The sequence below is a fragment of the Drosophila santomea genome, chromosome 3L, assembly GCF_016746245.2.
Source record: "Drosophila santomea strain STO CAGO 1482 chromosome 3L, Prin_Dsan_1.1, whole genome shotgun sequence".
In the NCBI taxonomy this organism is placed as follows: Eukaryota; Metazoa; Arthropoda; class Insecta; order Diptera; family Drosophilidae; genus Drosophila; species Drosophila santomea.
Genome location: NC_053018.2, coordinates 11,624,945 through 11,647,972, shown reverse-complemented (window position 1 = coordinate 11,647,972; position 23,028 = coordinate 11,624,945). Strand labels below are relative to the sequence as shown.

The window sequence follows — 23,028 nt, the reverse complement described above, 5'->3', positions numbered from 1 at the left end:
CTAACATAACTAACGAACGTAATTAACCGAAAATAAATTAACTGGATTTCCCCGCGAACCCCCAAGGAGTAACTAAAAGGGTTTTCCCAATCCCGAATCCACTGGGCACAAGGTGTCAACCGCTCCGCTCCACCGCTCCACTGCTCCACTGTTCCAAAGCTCCGCTTGCTGTTGCTTCCGCTGCGATGGATACGGATTCGGATTCGGATTCGGATACGGATACGATGGCGGATGCGGATGCGGAGTTGGAGTCGAAGACAGGGACGACTGGCAACAGAATGACTGTGTGTGTGTGTGTGTGAGTCTCGGGATCCCAAATGTGTTTTCAACATGCAATTTTTATTATTGACTGCTGGCTGTCGCTTGTCGTGCTAGTGCGCTGCTGCTTTTCACTGTTTTCCGCCCGGCGAATCGTGAAAATGTCATTACTGTCAATCAAGTCGGCCAAAGGTTTTGCCTCCAAAGCCAGGAACATTAAAGCCCTGTGGGCCAAGCAAGTGACAAATTGAAAAGTTCATTTAAAAGAGGCGTTATATCGTCATGTACTAGCTCTACTAGCAAAGTTTTCTAATTCAAAAAGGTATTAACATATCGCACCTTAATATATATATCCCGAAAGAAATTGTTGCAAAATCTTATTACAAATCATAAATGTATAAAGATCTTAAAACAACTTCTATATATATATTCTACTTCAAATAATAAATCTGTGATGCTGATATGTCTGATGCTTCTTACTATCTTATCCATATAACATTAGTTAGTACAATGTGTATGTGTATGTGTAAAATAGTAGATATGACACCTTAAACTTAGATTTTAATACAATTTTAATTAGATACAGTTTAAAATACTGCGTCAGAATTTTGAAATATTTTCAGTAGCCTTCAGTAACCTCTTCGATAAATAGATAAATATTCTAAAAAGTAATTCGCGATGGCGTGTGATTTTGAGGACTTATTCCATGCATAATGTTCGTGGACTGACAGGGCTTATTGGCTTGCGTGCTGGGCGTCAATTTCGATATGCTGACAGGGAGGAAAACGCACAGTGAGAGCTGGGAAAAGCGGGATGGAAAATTGAAAATGTCGAAGGAGTTCAACCGGCGGAAGAGTGATTGCCAACATGCATCGCCCACATTGGCGTGCCAAATGTAACGATTTAGGCAGAGCTTGTTGAATTCCAAAGAGCCGCTTTTAGTATGGACAGTAGCTGGTAGCTAGTTGCTGATATATCTTTTATTATGTAGTAGTTCTGCGTCATCGTAAAAATCGCCGGCTATTACTTGATTGTCCTTCATGGGTGCCATAAAGCCGTTGGCGGCCTTTTGGCCCATTGTAAAATGATTTACTCGCCTGCGCCCCGTTCATTTGTGGCCGGCAATCGCTTGGAGTCTCTGATTATCCATTCTCCATTCGCCATTCTCCACTCATTCATTTTTTTATGGTCCTCGCTCTTTTTACGGCCTTTCACAGTTTAACGACACATCACTGACATACCAAAAAAAAAAAACGGAGCCGGAATTAGATATTGGGTTTCCCGGCTTTCCTCTCTTCGCTCTTTCTTTGTTTGGCAATTTGACATACTTATTTCTTGGTTTTCCATTAAACTGCGGACTTACGAAAATCAGACTAAACAGAGACTCCAAACTTTTGACATCAAGTAATTGCGCAAGTTTTACTTAAGCAATTTCATAGTGCTAGGGAATATTTCCGGGTGGAGAAGGTACCATTATTTTCCTTCCACATATTTTCTTTAAGTACTAAGAAAATATACTATATATGATATGATACTATATACTTCTACTGCTTATTTATTACTGATAGTTTTATTGACTCTCAAATGAGTGCAGTTTATATAGATCACTTTTAGATACAAAAGAAGCTGTAAGAATTATTAGTTTTTTATATTTTTAAACTTCATTTTCTTATAGTAAGAAAAATCATACCATCTTATCCAAGCACCTGTGTTTCTTTTCAAATATTAATATATTATCCACCATTATAATTCATCTATTTGCAACTTTTCAGTGGCAAAAAGCTGACAAACTGTCGAGAAAACCTTTTACCACCAAAGTAGATACTGATTAAAGGACTGAAACCACAACAATGTCCTGACTGAATGGCAGACTGACAGACTCTCAAACTGACAGACTGACTGACTGACTGACTGACTGACTGTTATGGCCGTGGCGACGTATGGCTTCATGTGGCCACCAATATCAACATGAGCTTATTAACAAGGCCCAGAACAATGGGCCCTCTTCGCGAGGTATATGGTATATTAAAATTGATTACTGCAGCCGAGCCCAACATAAAACCAGAGTCAAACTCTATAGTCTATACCGCACCCGAGAACTGAACCCAAAGTAAAACAGAAACTATATCCAGACGGTAATATGGCAGACCTATGACGTGACAGGAGGCCATTTACTGGCGACAACTTGGTCATTTGGGTTATGTGGTGCGTAGGAAATTACTATGCTGCTTTCGCCACGAACGCGAAATTATTTTGGCCATCAAAAGGATACAGACACATACTACATGTGAAGGGATTACAGATGGGTTCTTGTACCTACAATTGTAGTGTGCCTACATCTACAGAATCTATACTCAGTTTTTCTTATCAACATGGCTTTGTTTCAAAATACATTCAATTTCCATGGCTCTGGTCTTATTTCTTACAACTTTCGCAGTCCAATTTTCGCCTGCTGCCCAAGCAATTTGGCCACATCTAGCAAGTTTGGCAGTTGCTAGCAAAGCACGAAGCAAAAACAGGCCAGAAACTAAGCGAAAAAGTTGCGTAAACTTCAAGTGCAGGATAAACAGGACGAAGAAAGGAATGTGTACTGTGCACTGTAGTAATGCGAACGTGTGTAAGTATTCTCAGCCAACACAATTCAATTTAACTTTTTCATTCCGCTCGCCGAGCTCTGTTATTTTTATTTATATACATATATATTATATTCAGTGGGTGGGATGGGTTGTCCTCTGTGTGGAAGTGTGATATGTGGATGCTATGGCAATTGCCAACGGAGTGGAGTCAGCAGTCAGCAGTCCCTTTCAAAATTAAAATGTTCCTTATGCACGAGAGATTTCTGATGGAATGAACCGAAATGAAATGAAAGCTAACGGCCTGGAAGTCAACCAACCTGCGAAAGACGACAATGCTCCTGCTACATGGATATACATATACACTCATACCCAGGGGCGCAGATCGGAGTGCTTCAATCCGGGCTCATACAAATGGCTCATACATATGGCTCATACATATGGCTCATACATATGGCTCATACTTATGGCCAACCGCACACACACGAGGTGGTCGGAAGTGTAGCAAGCTCACTGGTTACCATGGTTCTGACTATGAGGACCCAACCAGTCAGTCAGTCAGTCAGTCAGTCAGTCAGTCAGTCAGCAGGGTAAATTAATTAATGCCAAGTGTGTATATTAGCCCGGAACATGCGTCTGGGAAATTTACAATACAACAACACCGCCCCATTGACCCGAATTCTTAACATTTTTCCACAGAGTAAATAGTTTTGGGTGCAGATAAATCAATGATATAATTGCCCAAAGGCATAACACAAAGTTTTAATACCAAATATGCTCTTTCATTCAAAATGTTATGACAAAGAATAGCTATAGTTGATATTTTAAATAAAAGTAGTTATTCACAGTTAAAAATTCACAGGAATCTAATACTAGTGCTATCTCAGTTTACTTCCTGTGCAATTGTGCAATTGTGGCAACAAGAATTTATAGGCAAATCCACGTGTCCGACATGAAAGCTCAGCTAGCCGGTCATCATCTTGGCCAAAAAGAAGAACCGGGAAAAGATGGAAAACGTATCCGTCTCATTTCGTTTGCAGGCAGGCTGGCCATAAATCTCCGCAAACTAGCGCCCAGTGGGTTGGCCAGTTGGGTGGTTCGGTGGTTGAGTGGTTGGGTGGTTGGAAACGAAACACGAAATCACATTCGCAAAAAATAATTAATATTTATTACCCGAGAATGAAGTATTATCAAATTGCATAATTGCTGTGTTTCTCATTCGACACGACAGGCGGACAGTGGAAGACCGGGTGGGTCGAGACCCCAGTAGCCACTCTGCCACACTGCCCCTCATCCTGCTCCTCCGTATCCGTTGGCTTTGGCTTTCCTGGCCAGTTCCCCGGATCCTGGCGATGACCACCCACCCGCACGGCGCTCCTCCAGAAATTCAAGCCCCAAATCGAGGAGCTGCCTGCAAAGTGTGTGCAATGTAATGCACACTGTCCCAAATTAGTGTGTAGTTGGTGTTTAAAAAATACATTAACAACTCTAATCTTGTTTCTATTAAAAATAGGAATATTTTCAAACCAAAAACTAAATCTAAGTAAATGTATTGCATTGCCTTTATTACTACAAATAATACATTAAATCACAATACATAATACATTGAAAAAGCTGAATTTCTTGCATTTCCAAGCCAAACTTGCTCAGTTTTTCGCTCAGTGATGGACTTCGTCTTGGACTTGGTCTGCGTTTTTGGTCTTGGTAGTGGAGTCCGGCTACTTGCGCGTAAATTGCTACTCTCGTCCACTGGTCGGTCCGAAAAACTTTTTGATATATGAATTAAGTTTCCTTTGGCCCTCTCTCCCTGTGTGTGTTAGTAAGTGTGTGTTTGTGTGTGTGAGTGAGTGTGTTTGTTTGGGTGAGTTTGCAACGGCTGTGCGGCGTTGAGACATTTTGGATTTACGTTGTAATTACAGGATTTTGGATTTCTTCGTTGGCCAGCACCAGAGTCAAAGTCAGAGTTTGAGTTGGAAGTTGGAGTTGGAGTTGGAGTGTTCGAGTCAACTGGCAGGCCCCCGGGTCGCTTGAAGGTTATTTATTATGACATGTTATTTAGGTTTCATTTCAAAAACTTGATTGGACACTTTAGACTGCCGCTGCAGCGGAAACATTGCGTGCCCATGTGCTGTTCGCCAAGCCAAGAAAACCAAACCAAAGGAAAGAACTTCGCTGGACGGGCCCAAGAAACCGCAGGAATATGGCCAGAACCATAATGGAAATCGGCGAAGGAGGCGACTTCGTGTGCCCTGGGTGTGAAGTATCAAGCGGCCGGAATACACGCGATTGGCCACGGGGTCAACAGTTGACTCCAGTCCAGGATTCGCCCAACTGGATTGCGTAAAAATAGCTTGTAATCCAGTATTATCGCACAGAATGCTTTGCTTCACTTGAATGCATCTAGTTTGATAAGAAATTAAACTGAATATTATATTACCTATAAGTTGCTTATCTCTTTGTACATAACATTTGCTAAAAGTTATTAAAGCCCTGCTATTTTGGAGCTCAACTATAACAATCCAAGCAGACACACCCAACTTGAGTGATGAGTAACTGCGAAGGGCGGGGAAATCCTTTCAAGTAGAACCTCTAAGGTCAGACCTACAAAAAAAAAAACGGAAAAACAAAAAACTCACGATGATGTGCATGATTTACGGACTTAGGACAGATAATGTGAGAAATGAAAAGCGAAATCCCAACGTGAAATCATTTAAATAATTAAACCATGATTCCCGCGCACACATTTTGACCTTAAGAGCCGCTGACTTTATAGACCTCAAATTATAGCAACTTGTATGACGGACAGCAAAGTAGGAATCGAGTGTTTCGCAGTACAGTACAGAATAGAACAGAATAGAAGAGAATAAGAGGAATAATTAAAGCGAACGAAATTAATTTGTTCCACTTCAGCCACCCGCCTGGCGAACTCAAGTCGTTTTCACCCAACATCGATTGTCTAAGCCAGGTTGTCTTAGCCATGGCCCAAACACAAAAAGTGCGGACAGTGCCATGTATGTATGATGATATAACGTATTTTCGAGGCGAATCCCGTATAATGGAATATGAAGAACACTCACACAGCCTTTCATTAAATGGTTATGAAGAGTACAGGTAATTTATCTAGGCGGTACACTTACAGAAATTATAGTTGATCAGTGATTAATATAAACATAAACTAAAAGATCAAGTCTGGATTTACCATAACCGCCTATAAACATTTATTAATAAGTACTTTTGACTAAGTTAAGACTAGCTATTCATATTAAAATATTATTATAATCTTATATAAATGTATGTACATGTGTGCTAGTGTTTTTTCCAGTGCAGACATAACCAGCAGGTATATAGTAATGACTAGCCAAAATCCGAACTAGAAATCCCCTGTTGTTTGTTGTCAAATCACCAGTGTCCTGCCAGACACCAGAGCATTTTTTGTAGTGCTTGCCAAGTAAAATACCTGATCTCACCAGGATGAGCACCAGCAAGAAGGTGGAGACGCGCCAGGAGAGCGACACCCTGGGACCCATGGAGGTGCCCATGGATCGCTACTACGGCGCGCAGACGATGCGCTGCCTCCTCAACTTTCGCATTGGCGGCGAGGAGGAGCGAATGCCAGTAAGTTCTCCATCCATATGCCACATCCTAACCATTGGAGCTAACCCAATGTTAACCCGAGTAGCGTCAGATAATCCAGGCGATGGGCATACTGAAGAAGGCGGCGGCCGAAACGAACCAGGAGTTTGGATTGGATCCCAAGCTGAGCACGGCCATCTCGAATGCAGCGGATGATGTGATATCCGGAAAGCTCTACGACGAGGGTCACTTCCCGCTGCCCATTTGGCAGACGGGCTCGGGCACCCAGAGCAACATGAACAGCAACGAGGTCATCGGCAATCGCGCCATCGAGCTGCTGGGCGGACGCATCGGCACCAAGGACCCAGTGCATCCCAACGACCATGTGAACATGTCGCAGAGCTCCAACGACACCTTTCCCTCGGCCATTCACATTGCGGTGGCCACTGCGCTGACGAAGGATCTCCGGCCGGCGGTCAGTGGACTGCGGGATGCACTGCACGCCAAGTCGAGTGAGTGGAAGGATATCATCAAGATCGGACGCACCCACACCCAGGATGCAGTGCCGCTGACGCTGGGCCAGGAGTTCAGTGGCTATGCCCAGCAGCTGACCAACGGCCTCCAGCGGATCGACGCGGTCCTGCCGCGCGTCTATCAACTGGCACTGGGTGGCACAGCCGTGGGAACCGGACTGAATACCCGTCGAGGATTCGCCGAGAAGTGCGTCAAGCGGATTGCCCAGCTCAGCGGACTGCCCTTCGTGGTGGCGCCCAACTTCTTCGAGGCACTCGCCTGCCGAGATGCCATGGTGGAGGTGCATGGCGCCCTCAATGTCCTGGCTGTCAGCCTGATGAAGGTCACCAACGATATACGCTTCTTGGGATCGGGACCACGTTGCGGATTGGGTGAACTGTTGCTGCCGGAAAATGAGCCGGGCAGCTCCATCATGCCCGGCAAGGTGAATCCCACGCAGTGCGAGGCCATGACCATGATCTGTGCCCAGGTGATGGGCAACCACGTGGCCGTCTCCGTGGGCGGTGCCAATGGACACTTTGAGCTGAACGTCTTCAAGCCACTGATAGCCTCCAATGTGCTACGCTCCATCAAGCTATTGGGTAAGTGTTTTTATTAAGGAAAAGTGAAAATAATTTATATTTAATTTACAGCGGATGGTTGCATGAGCTTCAACTGCAACTGCGTCAAGGGCATCAAGCCCAACAAGGAGAAGCTGGCCAAGATCGTGAACGAGTCGCTGATGCTGGTGACAGCCCTCAATCCGCACATTGGCTATGACAAGTCGGCCCAGATCGCCAAGGCGGCCCACAAGAATGGCACTACTCTCAAGGAGGAGGCCTTGAACGCCGGCATATCGGAGAAGGACTTCAACGAGTGGGTGCGTCCCGAGAAGATGCTGGGTCCTTCTTAGGTGCTCCTTTAGTGTGCTATGTTTAACCTATTACTAAATTTTATCGTTGCAAATACAATCGAGAAAGAGATGTAAATAGATATCAAGTTTTGGTAATGGTTCATCTTCCCGCACAAGGTAGTTATGCTATAGAATTGTTCTAGACATTTGAGTTCCAATTAAACTTCCTGCCATATCGACTGAAAAAAGCGTAATATGCCACTGAAACCCATTGCTATATCCGTTGGGAAGGTCCTAATTAGGGTTCTGCCAAGGAATCTTTGAGAGGATGGAAATCCTGCCAGCTGAATGCGTACCAAATTAGGTCGTCAAGTCAAATTTGAGACCCCTTTTAAGGGGTATACATACCTACTGTTTGGGTAGGGTCGCACTCTTGTCGAGTGGAAGGGAAATCAAATTGTTTTAATGATGCACAAATTGATACTTTGAAACGGAAAATAACAAAAGCCAAATAAAAGTAGCTCGCAGCAATTGCGACTATTTTCTTATTTCACGGAAATGACGGTCGTTCCAATCGAAGGGGACGTTGATGTACTTGGATTGAAGCTGCCACCGACATTAGGTGAAAATTGGATTCCCTACATTTTGCTTATTCCTTTCTATTCACCCCCCCTCCTCCAGTCATTTTCCTTTTTTTTCTGCATTACTTTTCTCCTTTTTCCCGCATTTCCCAACCAGTTGAACTGGGTCTTTAATACCTGAAGCGAGTGCAATTGCTATTATTATGCAAATTTTAGCTTTCATTGCATGCGTGTGTTACTTTCTCATTGTTTCTTTGTGTTGTCTACCCCACCCTCTTTTGTAATTTAAATGAGGGTCGATATCACTCCCGTTTGCCAGTCTTATGTCCTCGGTCCTCAGTCCTCGGTACTCGGTACTCGGCAATAATAAAAGACAATTGAAATGTCAATAGCTTACAATTGTCTGCAATAACATCCCAGGTAACCGCCGTCGTTTCCGCACAGAGTTCATCATTACCTAGGGGTAGCGTAATGAACCGAGTGCCGGAAGGGTCGTCGAGTCAGGGGTACGATTACCTATAATCGAATAAGGGATATTACTAGACCCACTTGCAGGGATAGGGTATCCCTTCAAATTGCTACTATATAAGCAAACTGTCAATGCAAAGAGTTAATCCCCGCTGATTATAGTTGTGCTGCAAATATGGTTTCCTAGAAAAGCCAACGACATTCTCTATTTTCAATTGGTATATAGTAGCCAACAACATTCCCTATTTTCAATTGTTCTTTAGTAGGCGTAACTAGTGGAAATATTTATATCGCTCGGTATTCAAAAAACAAAAGTATGCAACCTATTTTGTTCTTTCTTCTTACTTACTTGGCAATCTAGTGTTATTAGGTTTGAAACTTTACCACAATTCATTGATGTGGACAACAGAGGCCCTAATCAACAGCAAACAAGTCGGAATTAATATTGGTCTAGGAAACCAAGAGTTTTCAAAGCGAAATGCTTGGCTTGGGTTGGTTTGGTTTGGGTTGGGTTTTTGTTGGGTAAACTGACGCATGTTCATCAAGGCCCTGGGCCATTAATTACGTATACGCCACGTAGCCCAATACCACGTTGTTTTGGGGGCGAAATGAAGCACAAAGTCAAACGGTGGGATGGTTTCTGTTTGGCTTACACAGTCATCGTGCATGCAAATTAGGGTTTGATATCTTATTGACTTTCTGACCGTCGAGACTACTTTTGTCAAGTTTGGGCAAGGATACGCAGTGTATTTTCCTACAAAATCCAAATTAAAGGCTATTAAATAACAAAAGTTTTACATGAAAGGAAGGATCAAACACTGAGACATTGTCTAGGAGTAATTTAAAGTATTTATCGACAAACATAATATCTAAAAATATAAATAAAATGCATTTACAAAGACAGACAAACTGTATTGAGAAATAAATAAGTAGACGAACTGCATTTCTTCTAGAATCTGTACAAAATTATTAAAACAGCACGAACAGCTGAGAGCTAAATTATATTTAATTTCTCTAGGAACTTTGGTGGAAATGGTTTTCGGTATTCGCAAAGTTCTTGGCTGCAAGCATCGAGCTGCGCCAGCGGAAACGGAAGTCCTTTTTTTTGATGTAGCAATGTAGCACTGTAGCAATTGAAATAGAAATGAATCACAGCATCCACAACAGCGACAACCGAAATGAGAAAAGTTGGGCAAGACTTTTGGCGGAAATGTGACAAGTAAATTGAAGTAGCAGCCATACAAAAGCAATGTAGTAACCCCAAAGGTCGCATTTCAAATCCAAATTGCTGCCCTTCTCTTTGACATAATCAAAATATGATCCCGCCATGGTAGTTTTGCTTTTCAAGTTGCTGTCGCATAATTTTCTTAGCAATCGCATTATTTTACCAATTGAAGTGCAGACGGAAATAATAGAATTTTGTGGTCGCCACGAAAAAGGAAACTTTGTACGCCAGTTTTTGAGAGCAAAATTAGTTTTTTTGCTTTAGCATTTATTTAAAAGCAGTTATTTGTAATAAAATACAACGAAACTTAGCTTTGAAATCAAGGAGGGTATTAAATTGACAGCCACCCGCTGGATGGAAATGAATAGTAATAACACTGCGAGAGCATATAGAGCACATTGAACCGCATTTCCATCATCCAGGGGAGATGTGTCCAGCCCAGTGTCCAGTCGGAGCACACGGATGGACACAGAGTCCCAGGATGGCATCCCCCCCATCGCCTCAATCTCCTCCATCGACGGGGGTCTCGATGTCCTTCCTTTGATTAAATGTTGAAAAATTGCGGACTGCGGCATAATCACAGCGCTGGTTGCGTATTTGCCCAATAAACCGGAAGCTTTTCGAAATGAGCTTTTCAAACTGTTCGGGGACTTGAAAACATTTGAAGTGCTGACCTTCAATGTCCTTTCAACATATAAGAGTGGATAATTCATTTGTAGTGTTTTATTTTTTAACTAGTTTTGGTTTAAAAAATACTTAATATCCTGAAGTCAAATTTTTGATTAAGAATAACAGCTTTCTAAAATCATTTTATTTCCCCGTCTTTAGCCGTTCTTATAAATTATTCCCAATTAATTAAATTAGAGTTTCGTTAAATGGTAAGTTATGAAACAAATCCCTAAAAGTTATATCTGAGTACAAACAAAAATCTAAAGGGCAGGCTTTCAGAGGGTTTTTAAGGGGGATGAATTTACAATGGGGAACTTGACTTACTGGTGGTTGAATCCTGGGCACCCTGTTAAGTGAATTTATAAATGGCAACAAAAAGCATAAAATTTACGTTGAAAAATAGCAATTTGAAGGAAAAGAAAAGCGAAGAACGCCTGTTTTGCTCTAAATTACTTGGCACAGCAATTTGGGTATACAGCGCCTGATGACCTCATTAATTTTCAATCTGAGCCAGATTACAGTCCGCTGTTGGGAGTATGATGAATCTCCTCCAGGACCAAAATACCCCCCACCCAATTCTAATTTATGATGATAAATGAGTTTCAATCAAGCGGCAAAAGTGAAGTTTACGGCAGCCAGTTGCCCGCTTTTGACCACTCGGCTTCTTAAATCACGGGATTTTGCATGGAAATTTATACATAATTCGATTTGAGTTTTTCCTTTGGAGGAGAGTGGTGTGAGGATTTTCATTTCAATATTTATGAATTTTTTATTATTTTGGGACAGCCATTTTATTTTTTGCGCGTTCAACAAAATTCAAAAATCAGGGGCTTATTGATTTTGACTTAAAACTCTAATTAAGAATTTGCCTTGCTCCGTCCACATTTGCATAATCTGTAGGCAATCCATTAGTTCTATTTATTTATTTATCGGTTCGAAACAGAGACAGTTTGGTCACCTGCTATTCGTGGGTATATAAAATGAACCATTTAGTGCACGAATGGCTACTATTTATTTAAATAATCTGGCTATAATTCAAGTGACCAAGGGTGAACAACAAAAGGTACGTGCGTATATGAATGAAAAACTTCTGAACCCTTTTCAGCGAGGAAAAATTAATGACATTGCAGGTTCGCTTTGCAATCAATTTGGAAACTCCCGTAAAAAACGCAAAAGGCGGTACAACGAAAGTGTGTTTATCCCATAATTTATGGTCGATACACTTTTGGTCGCGCGTCTGCAAGGGTAATTATGGTATTAACTGCCCACGGTGCGGATACGTAATAAATTTAAATTCACTGAATGGTGGCTGAGTTTAAGGTTTAAGAGGGGTAGTTATTTCTTTTATGTTCTAGATGCAATTATATTATTATTTTATCTTTTTTTCACAAAATATTCAAAGTGAGAAATGCAATCACAAGATCGGCGGCAGCAAGATATTAGCGATGTGATCGTATCCATTTCTCGAGCACTTGTAGCTGGCCATGCGATTGCCGAAATCCACGGCGACGGCAAGGGATCTCTCCCGGATGTAGAGGGCGTAGATGAAGGTGCCCATGAAGGTGTCTCCGGCGCCCAAGGCGTCCACGATGCGTCTGGGCTTGTGGGGCTTGGCGTGGGTGAAGTTGCCATCGAGATCCATGAACCCCGCACCCTGATCGCCCCAAAGGACGACCACATATGGTCGCTTCAGGTTGAGGCCCCAACGCATACGCAATCGCTCGTCCAGCTGCAGGCAGGCATCCTCCATGGAAGTCCAGCCATTGGTTTGGGCCAGCTTCTTGGAGAACACGGCATAGTCACAGTAGTCCATCAGGGGCCACATGTCGTCCAGGTTATTATCAAAATATATCGATAGCACGATCTTCTCCTTGCTGGTCGCGTTATAAGCCTCTATGTCCTTGACCATTGGCAGCGATTTATCAAAGTACAAAGCACGAATGTGAATCCAACCATAGCGGTTGAGGTCCAACTTCCGGAAATCCTCGACGCTCACGTACGGAAAGTTATTATTGCAATAGACAATGTTTCGCGTTTTGGTCGCCTTGCAGAGGATCACGGATGAGAAGGGCGCACCCTGGTCACAACGCGGACAGTTCTCGATAATGATGCCCCGTGCTCGCAAGTCATCGATCAGAACCTGGAACACACTCCAATTGCTCAGCACTCCCAGGAGCTCAACTTTAACCCCCAGATTGGCGAGTACAGTGCAGTTGTTCGAAGCCTTTCCACCGCGAATCCAGTAGCCTCCAATAACCTTTTGATGTGTGTTCTCACCGGGAAAGTGCTTTATGGTCGAGACAAAGTCAATGGTCGTGGTGCCGATGCACAGCACCGTCTTCTTGCCCACAGCCCAGCTCAGTTTGTTGCCATATTGAGTCATATTGAAGACTACTTTGTAAATTTCAGTCTTTTAAAATAGTTTTTCCAAAAAGTGCCTGCCTGATTTGATACGAAAATTTAGATTGAAAATGTATCTTTCAAAAAGTATCTTTGCCCAGAGGCGATGGCTGAGATCTACAATGCTTTACCCAAGAAGTCAATCATTTGTCAAAAACAAAGCACAAATTATGATCAATTGAAATTCAGGGTGGAGAATCGAAGAGAGGAGTAGAGGAGGAGGAGCTATAGACAAACGCCAGGATGAGCCAATGGTGTGCGATCAGCGTGATGAAGGCCGTGCTCTGCGTCGGCTGCACGGAGGTGGACTACGTGACCACCATGGACAAGGTGGACTTCCAATGCGACAGGTGCAGCACCCAGAACGGGAACCTCCAGCGCAGCGGTAGATCCTCCAATGTCAGCACGGCCCTCCGGCTGCTGGGCGCCAATGTGGAGCTGTTCGGCGTGCTCACCCGTAATCCCACCTATCGCATGATCCTGGATGATCTCGAGCAGCGGGGCATTGACATCAGCCACTGTACATTCACGGACCAGAGTCCGCCCTTCTCCACCATCGTCCAGGATCGCTGGACACGTCGCTGCACAGTGGTATACTGTGACAAACCATTTCCGTATGTCACGGCTGCCGATTTCCGGAAACTGGATCTCGATCAGTACGGCTGGGTAAACTTCGAGGCACGCAGTCCGCGCGAAACTTGCGATATGATACGCCTAATCCTCGATCACAACAACGGGCGGGATGAGCGGGATCGCATAGTGGTATCGCTGCAGATCTTCAATGCCTTCGCACAGGTCGCGCATCTGGTGGCCATGTGCGACTATGTATTCGTCACCAAGTACATAGCCGAGTCCAGGGGCTGGAAGACGCCGCTGGAGGCCTGCGAGGGCATCAATCAGCTCCTGCGCATGCCCAGGGACATCCGCATACGCAGACCCTGCATCATTGTGCCCTGGAGCAGCCTGGGCGCGGGCTGTATGACCACCGAGGGGCAGTACTTCGAACTGCCCGCTCACAAGACCAAGAAGATCATCGATCGCGTTGGCGATAGTGATTGCTTCACCGCGGGCTTCATTTACGCCGCTTTTGTGAGGCAAAGGCGACTGGCCGAAGCCGTGGACTTTGCCAATGCCGTGGCCAGCTATAAGCTGGGCTATGTGGGCTTCGATTGCTTGGGCCATCTGCCCATCGAGGCAGTGCAGCTGCCCGTCCGCATGAAGTGCGGCAGTGAGGTGTCCTCCGACGATGAGGATGGCGATCAGCAGAACAGCTGCCGGAAGCACCTGTTGCGCCCGGTTGAGTTCCTGCCTGACAAGGATCCCATGGCACCCATTAAGCAGGTGGCTCCCAGTGAGACTCCAGTGGAGCTGGAAGCCTCTAGCTAGGAATGCGTTCCATGTTCAGCCCAATAACCATCCAAAGTATATACATTTAAGTGTAACATGTAAATGTATTGGTCAGTTTCGATTGCTATAAACAGACTTAATTGGCCATTTATCAGGAAAATATGAATCGATTTTAGGGCAGGCAGGCATACCTGATTTAATCCAAACTGCTTTATTTAGATACATAAATGAGCAGGCTGCAAAGGCATGGCATAATTCCTGACACAATGATTTAGTTGCGTTTCCCACTGGGTGCCTGGTGGCAATTCGACGATGTCGCAGATAGCCCTTAGAGGAAATGGCCAAAAGGAGCATAATATATATATGGATGCTGTGGAAGAACTGTTGCCACAGCATAATTGCCACATGATTAATTCTTGAGTCAGGCGAAACTTGTCCGGCTCGGAGACCAAGATAAATGCTAATAGATATACATTTATGTAGACGTTTGGGCGTTTGGACAAATGTTGTGAATGGCGGAGCACGGGGGCTACACGGTCATTTATCATTTCGTACAACAGGCAGGCAGGCAGGCAGGCAGACAACAACAATTACCACCGAATATAAGTGACAATTTTCATGCATTTCCCGGGCCACGCGGCGTATGAGCGATGAAGATAATTTCGGTGCGAAGCAGCACAGATTACCAGAGATGCTGGCGATGCTAGAAGGCAGCGCAAATAATCCCTGGCCAGCGGATCGATAAATGTCCAACCATTTGATGTGGCTGTGGAGCAGGATGCTACCATCCCAGCCACCAGAAATGCTGCATCTGGATGTGGCACTCCCTCGTAAAAACATGCAGCGCAGGAAGTTATTTCCTTTTGGGGCTGCTGTGTCGCCGCCATGCGAATATTAACCAGAATTATGTGTCGCAGGATTGCAGCTGCCAACTTGAGGGAGAGCTGCACTCGAACTCTGTACTATAAAATTCTCTGAAAAATGCCATATGCTTAAAAAATATATGTTCACTGGTTATTTTAGAAAAATATATTTTTTAGAGCAAAGAACATTTTTGAGCGTCTTTTTGAGAGTGCTCACTACCTAAACATTGATCCTATGAATAAATAATAATATATTTTTGTAAGCTTACTTTATTTCGCAGCTGTTCTCTATTTTCTGAGTGTTTTACCCACATTTTGGGTGTAGAAAGGGAGAAGATCGAGCCGGAGACGCTTTCATTTGCCTTCCGGATTCGTTTCTGTATGTTGAATGTTGAATGCAACCGGCGAAAGCCAAAGAGCAAACCGACTGCACACACTTACAATGTGAATAGCGAGCGGCATTTATGTAAATTACAAATTATTTCAGCAGTAAAAATTCAGTGGGAATTGTTTTTGGCAAGGCAACGCAGTCGGCGAATTCGTTCTAAAAAGGGAGCCAAATATCACTCAATTGTGCCGCACTATTAAATACCCTTTGGAAAACATTTGCTTCATTTTTATCCCTTGAAAAAGTGCTCATATTTAAAAGGAATAAGGAATAATTGAACGTAGCTGTATATCTAGATCTTAAAGTTTACTTTGAATTTATTTTAACGAACCCTTAAATCTGGGATCCCTAGACTTTTAAGTAAAATCGTATGAAAACTATATACATTAATAAATATCTTGTTCATTGGTTGTTGCTAAAAGTTTATTTGACTTTGATTTTAGGGCATTATGCAAAGCCAGCGATCCAGCGGAGTTACTGGCAACAAAATCAGCAACAATAGCTGCAAATATAATAACAGTCATGACAATGGCCGTGGCAATTGAGAAAAACATTTGCTTTTTTAACGGCATTGGCTGTTAAGCAGATATAAAAGATAGTTATTGTTATTATTCCAGCTACACACACACAGACCGTAACTAAAACAGTGGTAATGCTGTCTCTTAGTTTCGACTTTTGTTTATAATTTGCTCGTTTTAGAACAATGGTAATGCAGTTGTTATAAACATGATTATGAGCATGCAAAATGATACTGATTTTTTGCATGTAACTGAATTTTAGGGAGATTTTTGAAACTACAGCATGTCCTTGTAGGTCCATTTCTTATGTAAGGAACTATATTTAAGTGATTTTTGGAGTTGCTAGTATTTTGGAAAACAGCTCAATCCCATTTCCATACGCCCGCATCCGATTTGCGATGTCTGTGTGTGACTGCAATGGTGCATAGATTATGCAGTTGGCTTCAGTTTATGATTGGCAAATCCAATATACGCTCTGCACTTTGGCACCAGATTGGCAACCCGAAAGATGGCCGCCTGGCTGCCACTTTATGCCACTTGCACGCATATTTCGTAGGGCACACACACACACTGAACCTAGTGTACACACACACACACACACACACACATACAAGGGCATACACGTCCATAGTGCAGACACAAGATGGCGGCGCGCCCATTTCCGGCTGATGGGGCAATAGCGTGATTATCGGCAGACGGGCTGCGAAGGGCAAACCGCAGCGACAAAAAATGACTGTGTGAAGAGCCAAAAGCGGAGACACATCGCATTTTAAATACCCTTTGAAAATGTATCTCTTGTTTTTAAACAAAAAATTAATATCCTATATTTAGTAACTAGCGGTTTTTATATTTATGTTTTTAGTTTTTAGGAATACATTTTGTTAGCTAGCTTATTAATGTTAATTTCCTTCATAAATTTATACATAGTGCTAACATTCCCTTCGGCGTTTGGCATTTGGCGACTCCAGGAAGTGAGCACACACATCCAGTTGTGCAAAATTGCTGCCGCAGCAGTAAGCTGCAAAATAAGCCAAAAATATGCGTTATCAAGCTTGGCCAATATAAAAAACGCACACACACACACACCCGTGCATTTTAGCCAAGCGCACAGATGGAAAAACAACAACCTTGCACAGTGGTAAAACTCGATTATTCAGTGAAACAAAAAATATTAAATTATATGATTTACCAAAATCTAAAAATAAATAAACAAACATTTCTTTAACTTTACTTTAAACTTTTGCTGTCACAATACGAAGTTTCCTTATGCTATTCTTAGTGTTAAAACTAATTTACACATTATTTTTCTACCCAAATTTAAAAAAAAACCAAGATAAAAGACTACCTAGTTTTGATTTTTAGGCAATTAATAAATGCCTTTTTTTTGCATAAAAAAATTATGTAGAATTCTCTGACCACTGTGCACATGGCGTGTGTAAGTGGACCACTTGCATTTGAATCGCTGCTGCCGCTGGCCGCCATCGCAATTTTGCATTACTTTGCATAACCAAGGGGGGCCTTCCGTCGACGGGTGGCACACATATACATGTACATGGGCGGTGGGAGAATAGGGAAAAAGGGGGCGTTACAGTAACAACCGACACTGTGTCTAGAAAATGGAGTTTTGCCGCTGTGCCTTTATTTAACCATAAACTGTTCTCTCATGGTCATTATGGAGGCTTCCTTTGCCGGATTCCGCACATTATTCTTATTTATCGGTGGCGCAGCAGCACAAGAGTAGTTCAGTTCAGTGGCATTGGAGGATTAACCTTTCCATATATTACGTAGAACGCTTGCTTTCCTTTCATATTAGCATGTGCCCGAAACTCTATTTAAATATGGCAAAAGTGGCATTTACTAGTCAAAGGACTGGACTTTAAGTCCATTTAATGCTTTTTGTAAAACAAATACCTTCAGTACACAGGCTGGAAATGGTTTCGGAACCAAATCTGTTTGCATTCCTCATCCATCATGGGCCAGAATCGCCCATTCTTGTAACAAGGCTTAAAACCTCAGTCGTCAATGGGATTTTTGCCCCATTTTTATTGTCTTGGTTAACTCGGCTTTGATTTTGCAGCGATGGGGTGGCGATAGGGAAAAGGGAAAACCCTTTTGGGTTGTTCAGGTTTAATAAGGTTTTCGCTGTTGTGCTCGAATCAATCAAGAAAAACGTGGCAGATCCTTTCGCATGTTTCTCTGATTATTACGCTCATTACATAAAAAAACATTTCACTTTACTTCAGTTCACTCAGCTTTGTGCAGGAATTTGTTATTATTTTCGTGCTTGGCTGCCTTTTCACAGTTCGCCGACTAAAATGAACTTCAGTGAGGGCGTAACACACACACACACACACACACACACGTGGGGTAAAAGTCATTGGTTATCCTTTTACTCGCAGTTTTTCTTATTTTTTCCTTTGATACCCAGTGCTTGCTAGAATCTGGGGTGTATCGAAATGGGTGACAGCTTACTCAGAAGCCATGAAAAAAAACACATGGCTATGATATGTATCTCTGTGTTCTAATATGTATATATGTATATGTATATATATCGTAGAGTTCAAACGACTTACTCATTGCAGTCACACAGGGTATGTGCCATTCGAGGGCCTCGCTTTTGATGTACTTCCGTTCAATCCGTTTGAGTTTCAGTGCGTGGAAATCCTTTCAAGTCGCAAGGGGCCAACACGCGAAATTCATTTGTTAACCCGGAAGGGATAGGATGACGTCGACTGTCGCCGATGTCGTAGTCGCTGCCTAATCCACTGCAGGCGCTAACCGAACCCAACCCCACATCCAAACCCGAACTCGAACTCAAACCCAAGCCCAAAACGGAACCGGGAGCCAGGACACAGAGCTCAGGATACAGGACACAGGACCCGGGAGCTGACAGTGTTTGCTTTCGCGAGAAATGATTGATGAAGGTATCGCCGAAGAGTTGAGCAAAAGAAAAATCAAAACAAAAAAGTGGCAGGCAGGCGACTAATCTGGGCGGAGGAGCATGTCCTGAAAGGAAAGCCATTTAAATGCATTAAAGTACTATTTTTCAGGCTTTTATGTGTTTCCCCCCTAACAAGCATATCAATCATCAGACCCTCTTGCGAAAACTGCCGAATTTGCAATTAAGAAGAAAAGTACTTGCAAGAAAAATGTAAGTGAGGGGAAATCATAGGTCTCTGTAAGTCAGGGAATATCATAATTTTCTTTAACCAAAAAGAATGCACATTCAAGTTTTTTAAATTTAAATTGTTCTGCAGCATAAATAGAGGGTCTCATCAATTATGACATTTTAACTCAAAAAACGACGTATGATTTAACTTCACATTTTTAAAAGCGCTTAAATAATTGAACAGTATTTTTAAGCTGCTGCTGTTTGCTTTGTGCGGGTAATTTGTAAGTTGCCATTAACTGATTTAAAGCGGGTACAATGGACTGGAACGGCTTCAGCTTGAAGTGGCGATCAGGAATTCACTTTGTCCGCCTCGCAAAACTTAATTTCCTCCATGGGTTTTATGTCCCTGGACCTTTTAACGACCCCATAAAGCGACGCGTTTGCCCATCCATGTTGGCCGCATCCTCCAGTTGCCCTTTTTGTCCGTCATCACCTCACCTGGTGACTGGTAACTGGTAACTGGTGACTGGTTACTGGTGACTGGTGTCCACTAACTGCTCGCTCTGCAGGGCTTTATTTGGTGTTTTTATGGCTAGTTACTCTCGTTTGATGGTATTAACATAATTTATGTATGAACACGAAACTACTAAGCGCACTAACAAAGTATTTAGCTCTCATTCTGCTGGCAGTTCTGCAAAAGGGAAAAGGATCAGTGATGGGAAAAGTGGAGGTACTTGCCACATACTTTATGAATTTTAGCTTTATTTTATGGAATTATTTATTCATTTGTACATTGTTAACGAAGCAGTAGAATGAGTAGCAGTCAAAGCTGTGAATGGTAATAATTATCAATATATATTTATTATATATCTATCTTTTCATTAATATATTCCTATAATGCTTATGATATATTAACTATCTGTTATTTTTTTTCAACTAGCTACAAACATTTTGGAGCTTTCCCATCACTAAGCAGGACACTTGATGTTCTTAGAGCCAAGGTAATAAAGCAATCGACTCTTGGTTAATTGCCGTCACTCAGAGTAAACAATGCCCAGGATGAAGTGGGATGCCCACGAGGATTTGGGATTGGCGACAGTACAGCTGGATGGGTTAATGGATTTTCCAGCGGGATGGTGACTTTTAATTGAATCAAAGGTGCAAAACTGTGGCCATGCTAGATACCAGCCCGTCGAGCATTTTACCCAGCTTATCGCCATATTCAAATTAGCGGGGACAGGGCGAAATGCGATAATAGAATGTGCCACCACCTACACCACCACCTACAGCACCACCCACGACATTCCGAAAAACCAGTGTAATAAAAGAGTCCGAAAATACGTAAACATTTTTCGTTCATTTAATTTTACGATATGCAAAGCATTCATAAAAAGCGCAACGGCAACTACGCCGGCAAATATTGTAATAAAAAGACGAGTGCCCACCAAGCACCAAAACAACAAAATGTGTTCCAACTTCCGTTTCCGCTTCGCCATTGGAATCGCCTGGTTGTCCCTAAGGATTGACAGTGGGCTAAGCCCCCTCAAAATGGGATATTATATTTTTTATAAGCTGATCATTTATAAATATTTTTAAAGTGGTATATATAAAAAAAGATGAACCACTAATAGTATTATAGTAAAATGAATTGATATAGATTCTTTTAAAATTTACTTTAGATTTGAACGGTTTTTTTTTATGGATATTATTCATATATTTTGTATCTATATTTGTCCCACTGTTGAGCGGTTGACCAGCTGGCATTTTTGTACACATGCCCGTTAAAGTTTAGAGCATACACGTAGCATAGCCATAGCCCCCCTTGCACACAGGACTATGTGTGTGCACATATGTATGTACATATGTATATATGTATATATGGTCTATATAGAACGCAGTCATAATCGTAAACAATTGACGGCGACCGCGACATTTTATAGCTAGAGCCATGTACTTGCCGAGTGGTTAATGGTAATGGCCGGCGGAAGGTCCGGCGGTTGTGTGGCCAATGGGCGTTTTGGCGGACGGACAACGTCGCGGACACGGACGCGGACACGGACACGGACACGGACAGGGATACGGACACGGACACGGACAGGGACAGGGACACTCCGGCATAAATTAAAGCGCCGTTAAGCATAAGCTCGCCCAATTACCAAAGTATCCTTGGCCATTATATTTACGGATTTATTATTGTGTTGACTGCCATTCAAAGGAACTGCACCAACCGCCCTGCGCCCAATAAAATATAAATACACAAGAAAAAAAATTGAGTGGGTGGCGTGCATGCATGCAGGAATGTCTTATCAGCCCTGTTGTCATTTGTCATGTTAATTTAACGATTTTTCCCCACTGGCTGTTCGTCCTTTTGCACCCACCTTTTGGATGTATTTATAGTATATGTATTACAGTGCTGCTCCTGGCCAACATTTATTGAACTGTTTATTAAGCTGATGTCTTAAGTAGCATAAAACCTACACACTAACTGAAATAGGTATCAAATGAATGCATTAAATATGTTTTATGAGAAATCTGTAGCATAGTTTGCAGCTTTTTTCAACAGCTGTGCAAAGGCTTAAACTTAATTAACTTTGAATAATGTATAAGCCCGTTTTGACCACTTCAATAGCGCATCACTGTTGGCAGCAAATGAGTATACTATGTGTATAATTTATGCTTTATGTGCGTGTCTCTGATGCCATAAGCAAATACATGTAATCATCGGGGTTGTCAATTCGTAGGACGTTGAGGTAAACGTAACATGCGAGCTTTGCTTTAACTAGAGACACAAGCCAGCCGCCAGTTAAGGATTTAACTTAAATGTAGAACCGAAAATATATGATTTGCTGGGATGCTTCAAACGAGAGAACTACGTACGCAATGAAAGCAAGTTATAATTAGTAGGCGAGACTTTTATTGTTTTCGATGGCCGGGAAAAGCGTGGAAAAAAGGCATGCTGCTAATTTAGATTCCAGATGCTTGGCTGCCAACGTACCATCATTTTGCAAACCGAACGAGCATCTTCTGGCTGCCTGGCTGGCTGTGTTCGTTTAATTAATGCGAAATCTAATTGAAAAACTGATACTCTCTGTGCCTGTTGGCTGTTGGATGTTGGCTGGCACATTTGTGCGTGTACGCGTACGACTGACTATCTACAGTGTTAATTGAAATTTAATCTAGCCAACACGAACGGAGACGAAGACGCTGCTGCGCTGCGATGTGATGAGAATGGGAATGGCAATTGAAATGGGACTGGGAATGGGACTGCACTGTGCGAAATTACCAGTTATTCTACAGTACATTCTAAGCCTCTTCTTAACTCCGCTTCCTTTGACAGTTTTATGGCTTACTTCAATTTAGTTGGAAATATTTCTTGCTGTGCACAAATGGGAATGCGAACAGGCAGCAGCACGGGATGTATTTATCGGCAGCGTCAACGGCGGCACAGATTAGAAACATTTTGTGCGGCTAAATGGGCCGAGTATCTCATGGATACGGATGCAGAGAGTGGCAGCTTTCCCTTCTCCGATTTTCTGATTTTCTGATTTTCTTCCCAGCCCAGTTGAGAACTTTTCTCCTCCGTCGCCTGCTGATTGCAGCCCATCTGGAAACCCACTTACCTGTCTGCTTTTTGGCCCAGTCTGGTCTCCACTGGCCGGGTCAGTTGTGTTTGCTGTGCAATTGTCG

The 23,028-nt window shown here is 42.8% G+C and overlaps 3 protein-coding genes across 4 annotated transcripts; 2 read left to right on the top strand and 1 right to left on the bottom strand.

Annotated features, from left to right (window-relative positions):
- The first annotated feature begins 2,662 nt into the window (after nucleotides 1–2,662).
- LOC120449827 (probable fumarate hydratase, mitochondrial) lies at nucleotides 2,663–7,910 on the top strand. 2 transcript variants are annotated; one of them, XM_039632473.2, is made up of 4 exons: nucleotides 2,663–2,875; nucleotides 6,154–6,446; nucleotides 6,511–7,519; nucleotides 7,571–7,910. In XM_039632473.2, the coding sequence occupies exons 2-4, from the start codon at nucleotides 6,303–6,305 to the stop codon at nucleotides 7,828–7,830; spliced, it is 1,413 nt and encodes a 470-aa protein (XP_039488407.1). In that variant the 5' UTR covers nucleotides 2,663–2,875; nucleotides 6,154–6,302; the 3' UTR covers nucleotides 7,831–7,910. The 2 variants fall into 2 exon arrangements, with proteins under 2 accessions (XP_039488407.1, XP_039488408.1); XM_039632474.2 differs by having other exon boundaries at nucleotides 6,142–6,446.
- Nucleotides 7,911–12,048: 4,138 nt separating this feature from the next.
- Nucleotides 12,049–13,188, bottom strand: LOC120449777 (ketohexokinase). The gene has a single exon (XM_039632416.1). It carries the CDS (start codon nucleotides 13,094–13,096, stop codon nucleotides 12,128–12,130), a length of 969 nt encoding a protein of 322 aa, XP_039488350.1. The 5' UTR covers nucleotides 13,097–13,188; the 3' UTR covers nucleotides 12,049–12,127.
- Nucleotides 13,189–13,252: 64 nt separating this feature from the next.
- On the top strand, nucleotides 13,253–14,620 carry LOC120449776 (ketohexokinase). Its single transcript, XM_039632415.2, has one exon. It carries the CDS (start codon nucleotides 13,357–13,359, stop codon nucleotides 14,497–14,499), a length of 1,143 nt encoding a protein of 380 aa, XP_039488349.1. The 5' UTR covers nucleotides 13,253–13,356; the 3' UTR covers nucleotides 14,500–14,620.
- Nucleotides 14,621–23,028: the final 8,408 nt, after the last annotated feature.

What these genes read in the sequence shown, in the direction of transcription:
- LOC120449827 (XM_039632473.2), top strand. Translation starts at nt 6,303, where the DNA reads ATGAGCACCAGCAAGAAGGTGGAGACGCGCCAGGAGAGCGACACCCTG. An exon ending in GCGAGGAGGAGCGAATGCCA is followed by an intron (nt 6,447 to 6,510) that starts GTAAGTTCTCCA and finishes TAACCCGAGTAG; the next exon opens with CGTCAGATAATCCAGGCGAT. An exon ending in ACGCTCCATCAAGCTATTGG is followed by an intron (nt 7,520 to 7,570) that starts GTAAGTGTTTTT and finishes TTTAATTTACAG; the next exon opens with CGGATGGTTGCATGAGCTTC.
- LOC120449776 (XM_039632415.2), top strand. Translation starts at nt 13,357, where the DNA reads ATGAGCCAATGGTGTGCGATCAGCGTGATGAAGGCCGTGCTCTGCGTC.
- LOC120449777 (XM_039632416.1), bottom strand. Translation starts at nt 13,096, where the DNA reads ATGACTCAATATGGCAACAAACTGAGCTGGGCTGTGGGCAAGAAGACG.